The sequence below is a fragment of the Nicotiana attenuata genome, unplaced genomic scaffold (assembly GCF_001879085.1).
Source record: "Nicotiana attenuata strain UT unplaced genomic scaffold, NIATTr2, whole genome shotgun sequence".
NCBI classification, from domain to species: domain Eukaryota; kingdom Viridiplantae; phylum Streptophyta; class Magnoliopsida; order Solanales; family Solanaceae; genus Nicotiana; species Nicotiana attenuata.
The window spans coordinates 7140-13862 of NW_017679705.1; the positions used below are offsets into that span (position 1 = coordinate 7140).

The 6723-nt window shown below is 38.8% G+C and overlaps 1 protein-coding gene across 1 annotated transcript in view; it reads left to right on the top strand.

The window, feature by feature from the left end:
* The first annotated feature begins 5164 nt into the window (after positions 1–5164).
* LOC109221779 overlaps positions 5165–6723 on the top strand; it is a 3087-nt gene continuing 1528 nt past the window's right edge. Inside the window, exon 1 of the mRNA XM_019386227.1 lies at positions 5165–6706. Coding sequence (XP_019241772.1) covers positions 5165–6706 — 1542 coding nt within the window. The remainder of the gene's footprint in view (positions 6707–6723) is intronic.

The window sequence follows — 6723 nt, forward strand, 5'->3', positions numbered from 1 at the left end:
TTTTATAAGGAGCAATTTACAGAAAGTTCAATTCCCACTGACTTTAGTATTCTTAATTATGTTCCCTCTATGGTTACTACTGAACAAAATGAGAGGTTGATGGCATTACCTACTGCACAGGAAGTAAAGAGAGCAGTTATGGGATTGAATGGGGATTCTGCAGGTGGCCCTGATGGATTCACAGGGGCTTTTTATCATAAATGCTGGGACATAATTGAAGCTGATGTGGTTGACATGGTGAAAGCTTTCTTCTGTGGTCAGCAGCTTCCTAAGAGTGTGACTCACACCAATTTGGTATTATTACCAAAAAAGAAGGAGGTTCAGACTTTTGCAGATATGAGACCTATCAGTCTCAGCAATTTTGTGAACAAGATTTTTTCCAGAGTGATTCATGAGAGACTGGTTGAAATGTTACCTAATTTGATCTCAGAGGAACAGACAGGTTTTGTGAAGGGAAGAAGTATAATAGAGAATGTTCTTCTAACTCAAGAAATCATCACTGATATAAGGCTTAGAACTAAGGCAGGTCCAAATGTGGTCATTAAGCTTGACATGGCAAAAGCATATGATAGATTATCATGGCTTTTCTTGACCAAAATGCTGAGGCAACTGGGTTTCTCTGAAGCTTTTATTGGTTTGATCTTTGATTTAGTTAGAAACAATTAGTATTCTATCCTTATTAATGGTCAACCAAAAGGTTTTTTCAATTCTACAAGGGGAGTTAAACAAGGTGATCCTTTGTCACCTACATTGTTCATTCTAGCTGCTGAAGCACTATCAAGAGGTCTGAATTCTCTACACTCTAATTTATACTTCTGTGGATTTGGATTACCAAAGTGGAGCCCAAAAATAAATCACCTATCCTATGCTGATGACACTATAATTTTCTGCTCCTCTGATGATACTTCCTTGAGGCTTGTTATGGAAATTTTGCATGCATATGAGGCAGCTTCTGGGCAATTAGTAAATAAGGCAAAATCTGCCATATACATGCATCATTTAACAGATTCTGAAGTGATTAGTAAGGTGGAAAGGATCACAGGTATAGGAAAGCAAGATTTCCCCTTCACCTACTTAGGCTGTCCAATCTTTTATGCAAGAAGGAGAATGGATTATTATGAAGGTTTGATCACTAAGGTCATGGATAAACTACAATCTTGGAAAGGCAAACTTCTTTCAATAGGTGGTAGGGCTGTACTAATTAACAATGTGCTTCAGAGTATGCCTGTTCATCTCTTGTCAGCAGTGAATCCTCCAAATTATGTCATCAACAGATTGCACAAAATTTTTGCAAGATTCTTTTGGAGTAGCAATGTGGGGGGAAATTCTAGGCACTGGGCTTCATGGACTAACCTTTGTATGCCTTATGAGGAAGGAGGTATAGATTTCAGATCTCTGCATGATGTTTCAAAGGCTTTATTTTGTAAATTATGGTGGAACTTCAGGACAAAGCCTAGTCTGTGGAGCTCCTTCATGAGTCAGAAGTACTGTAAAAAGCTTAATGCAGTCATAGTACCATGGAGAGAAGGGTCACATGTGTGGAGAAAGATGTTGGAATGCAGGGACTTGATTGAACACCAAATATACTGGAAGCTAAGGATGGGATCTGCCTTATTCTGGTATGATAACTGGATTGAGTTGGGAGCATTATACTTTCAACTTCCTCCAAATTTTGCTATAGATGAGGATATTCAGAATGTTAATGATCTGGTACAAGATGGAAGATGGAATGTGGAGAGAATTCATGAGATCTTACCAGCAGATTTAGCACAACATATAGTACAAAACATTAAGCCACCAATGGAACACAATGAATTAGACAAACCATTCTGGATGCTTGAAACAAGAGGTAACTTTTCAGTTAAGTCTGCATGGGAATACTTGAGAAGAAGAAATAATCCTAGCATTGCCTATAAGAAGATTTGGGTAAAAGGGTTGCCTTTCAAGATTTCCTTCTTTATGTGGAAGGTGTGGAAAGCCAAACTACCTTTAGATGACTTTATGAGAAGACTAGGATATTTCATGCCATCTAAATGTTGGTGTTGTGCTGAGCCTAAGGAGGAGTCACTGGTTCACTTATTCTATTCATCTAATGCAGCTAGAATTGTATGGAGATATTTTCTCAGGAGGGCAGGAATTGCAGTGGAAGGCATATCTTTACATCAGGCAATCACAAAATGTTGGATGGCTAAAGTAATTCCTAGATTGAAGGCAATAATGCAAGCTTTGCCAGCATGTATTGTTTGGGAGCTATGGAAGAGGAGAAACTCATTGAAATATGGGACTGCTGTGTTAGTAAGCAGGGTAATCTATCAAGTCTCATCTACTTTGCAGAATTTGGTGCAATCAAGAAAGCCAGGTTTACAGGTCCCACACAACTGGTCAGAACTATTACAAATGCTGGAGCAATATACACCAACACTAAAGCATGAGAAGGTGATATGGGAATTTCCACAAGTTGGTTGGATAAAGGCTAACACTGATGGAGCATGTAGAGGTAATCCTGGGAGAAGCTCTATAGGTTTTTGTTTGAGAGATGAAGCAGGAGAATTAAAATATGCACAGGGGAAAGAGATCAGAGAGGGTACAAATACTGAAGCTGAGGCAGCAGCAATTTTGGAGGCTTTGAGAATGTGTAGAGCCATGAATTTCAGTCAGATTTGGTTGCAGACTGATTCCTTACTATTGAATAACATAATTGAGGGATTATGGAAGCCCCCCTGGTGTATTGTTGACCAGATAGAGGAAATATTGAGATTAAAAGGGGAGTTTAATTTCAGAATATCACATACATTCAGGGAAGGTAATCAGTTAGCAGATCATCTAGCAAATTATGCTTTGGATGAGGGAGACATGGAATGTTATGGATTTTGGGACCTGGATATTCAAGGTAGAAGGTTGGTGAATGTAGATAAGATGCAATGCCCTGTTCTGAGAGTAAGAGTTGTAAGAAATTAGCAGAAGAAAAGGAGGCTGGGGGAGAACTAGAAACAGGAGTTACTTATGGCATCACTCATACTCAAATCTGTATAGAGGAGAGTATGAGGGAACCTTTTATTACTAATCTGGTTTTCTTTTTTGCAGGTACATTTATACTATCTATATTCTATATTTTAATGAAACTTAAGATGGTGGTATTAGTACTTAGTACTCACTCCATCTGGGTAGATTTAAATATAGAATATAGTATAGTAGCAAGGTTATTCATAGAGGGTGTGGCAGAATCATGGGAAGTGTTGTCCTGGTGGGCATTCCAACTCTCACAAAGGATAACACTTAGTCACACCCAGAAGAAGGAAGAGAACAAGCAATTCAAAAAACAAGTGCATACATAGGAGTACACAGACACACAGATTGCAGACATTGGATTTCCAAAGCATGGGAAGTCAGATGGATGATGCATCTGTAGCAGAGGAAACCAATTCATATGGAAAATTTCATGGAAATACATACAGAGAGTCAGGCAAGGTCCAAATCCTTTGGGAGGAGGACATGAGGATCAGAGAATATTCAAGGACCCATATGAAAGCTCAATTAGCCTGTTGTTATGCAGGTATTTGGACTTTGCTATTGTTCTATGGTGTAATGGAGGTTCATTTGGTGGTATTAATGCTATGCATTCAATCCAATGGATTTAAATTACATCTAAACAATAGCACAAGGACAAATTTTGCATTTCAGCAACAGCAGCAGACACAAAGAAAAATCAACAAATCCTATCAAGATATAAATATGTATAATATGTTAATAGAAAACCAAGCATATAAGTGGTGTTTAACAGTCATAGCAAACATATCTATAATCTATGGTTTAAGGCGGCTTCAGGTGGTGGTATTAGTACTATGTACTCAATCCACCGGAGTTGAATTAAACCTAGACTATAGAGTGGTTGCAAAGAAGATCAATTGCAAGATATCGTACAAGATTGCAGGATTCTATTTTTGTACAAACATGACAGTACTGTCAGACATAAAAAAAAACAAGCATGCACAGCGTTTGGGGCTTTTATTTGCACAGTTTGCAGACAGCAAAATCATCAATTTTAGTGATTTTAACTGGATGATGCAAAAGGATACGGAAATAGATAAGTACAAGGGGTACAGTAATGAAATACATCCAGGTTTTTCTATTACACCAATCTATAAGGGAGGGGAGAGTACAAACTCGATTGAAGCTCTCACAGGCAATTCCACTGAGGTACAGCAGGGTGTGGTCGACGGTGTCACTGAAGCTTGGCAACATAGAGTCTTCAGAGCAGCTGCAGCTAAACAGGAGTTTCGTGAGGTCCATCTTCGTTTCTCCAAAATGATGCACAATGATCCAGGTACATACAAGCAGATTCAAATAAGAAATGGAGTTAGTCGAGTTGATTTGAACAAAAATGAAGAAGACAGTAGAGAGAAGGAAGAGAGAGGAAGTCGATATTACCTAGGTCGGCTAATTGTGGAAATGAACGGACAAATAGATACAGATGGGAAGCTTTGTGTAATAAAGAGGTGTATAGTGGGATACACGCGTGCATTAGGAAAGTTGAGAGTGCAGAGGTTATATTTACAAATACAGGGAGAGCGAATTTGGGATTATTGGTGGCTATTTATGCAAACCGGTGATACTGATGGTCTGGGCTTTGGACAATTACAGGCGGATGGAAAATTGGGCCTGCATATGAAACGGACTGTATTAGTATACCCAGTAATGCTGGACTGGGTTTTTATGCAATGGGCAATTATGAGATCAATGTGGTTACATTTGCAATTTGAGGAGATTGGAGCAATTAGAGTAAGCTGTGGCTATTTCTGCAAATCAGTAGCGTTTTTTAATTGGGCCGAAAGTCATTTTGGGCCAACAACCTTGATTTTTTATTGGGCTAGTTTTTATGGAATTCTTAGTAGAATTTTTGTGATATCAATTTTGAGTACAATGCTCAATTTTGATAATAGGACGTATGTAGAAATCAATTTTTATTTCGTACATTTGTTAGGATCTCATGACACTTTGTTTGTTTTTTATATATATAAATAAAAACTAGCCCTAGGCTATGCCTAGTGGATTGCCAAAAAAAAAAACCCTAAACCCAAAAAAACCCAAAACCCGAGCTTAATTTTCTCTGCCTTCTCTCTAGAAAACAGGCGACTAGAGAGAGAAAGTCTGTTTTTGCTCGCTCATGGCCTCGCCGGCCGGCGGCCAGCCACCACCAGTGGCTGGGCAGCCTCCCCAACCACCCCCAACCACTACCCAGTCCCCCACAACAACCAATAACAGTCCGCAACCTATGAATTATGCTAATGCTGTGCGCCCAGTTACGAAAGCTACTGGCAGTCATGAACGAAATCCTAATATTGAGCCTATTACGTTACGTCGTGCACAATTCTTTCAAGGCCAGCCTACAATCTGTTTTACAGAAGCAGAAGTTGAGCGTATGAATCAAATTGAAGGTTTACAATATGCAGTGGTTTGTAAGTTTTCTTATGGTTGGCCTGATCTTAATGAAATACGTCGCATTGTTCCTATTCAATGTGGTATTAAGGGTGAATGCAAAATTGGATATTTACGAGATAGGCATATTTTGATTAGACTCACATTGTGGCAAGATTTTGTAGACTTCTCATCCAAAGGAGTTTATTATATTAAAGATAAGTATGGTGAGGAATATCAGATGAGAACTCTTATCTACGATTCTAAATTCAAAGCAGGTGAGGAAACACCCAAGGTCATGGCTTGGATTTCTTTCCCTAATTTGCTGCCAACTTACTTTGTTAAAGAGTGTTTGTTTTCATTAGCATCAGCAGTTGGAAAACCATTGCATCTTGATCAAGCTACTGTAAATAAAACTAGGCCTAGTTGTGCTCGAGTGAAGGTCTTGATTGACCTTTTATCTGACCTGCCTAAGAAGGTACGCATGGACATTGTGAATGAAGATACTGGAGATATTAGAACTGAATGGGTAAACATAAACTATGACTATTTGCCAAAGTACTGTAAAGAATGCAAATTGCAGGGTCATGACATGTTTGAGTGCTGGAGGTTGCACCCTGAACTTATGGCAAATAGAACTGAGGAGAAACAACATACTACAGATACAGTATCCCAAGGTAACAAGTTTACTGCGCCTTTAATGATCCTATCAAGTGGTAAAGTGGTGGGAAACCAAGGTGCTCAATGGAAAGAAGTTAAGAAGAGAAGAGTACAAGGTAAAGAGAAGCAGATAGGTGATGTGACCACTAATGGAAAAACAATGGTTCCAGTTGATCAGCAGAAGGGAGGTATAACAGGCAAAGAAGAAATTAATAAAAGGAGTGTTCAAGCTATGGTTCCAGCTGATAAGAAAAGAGATCAGATGCAAACTGACAATAAATTTGCCATATTGGAAGTGGAGGAAAGTGATGACAATGCCAACAATCAATTGGCGTTGGTGGAGACTATGAATGCAGTACCTGTGTCAAAGGAAACAGGAATTTTAAATCCTGTAGCACCAGCATATATACCTACTTCTCCTGGGAATACAAAGAGAAGGAATGATGGGAAAAATAACACAAAAAATATGCCAGCTGTTAGTGTAAATCCAGCAGGAATCAACAAGCAAAAAGAGATGGAAGAGAATAAAAACAAAGTCAGCACAGATCAGAAGGTGAAGGAATCCACTGCAGCATGGGTACAAAAAGCTTTTAAAATCAATGAGGTTGCAATAAATACCTCAGTTCAAGAGGTACCATCTCAAGACAC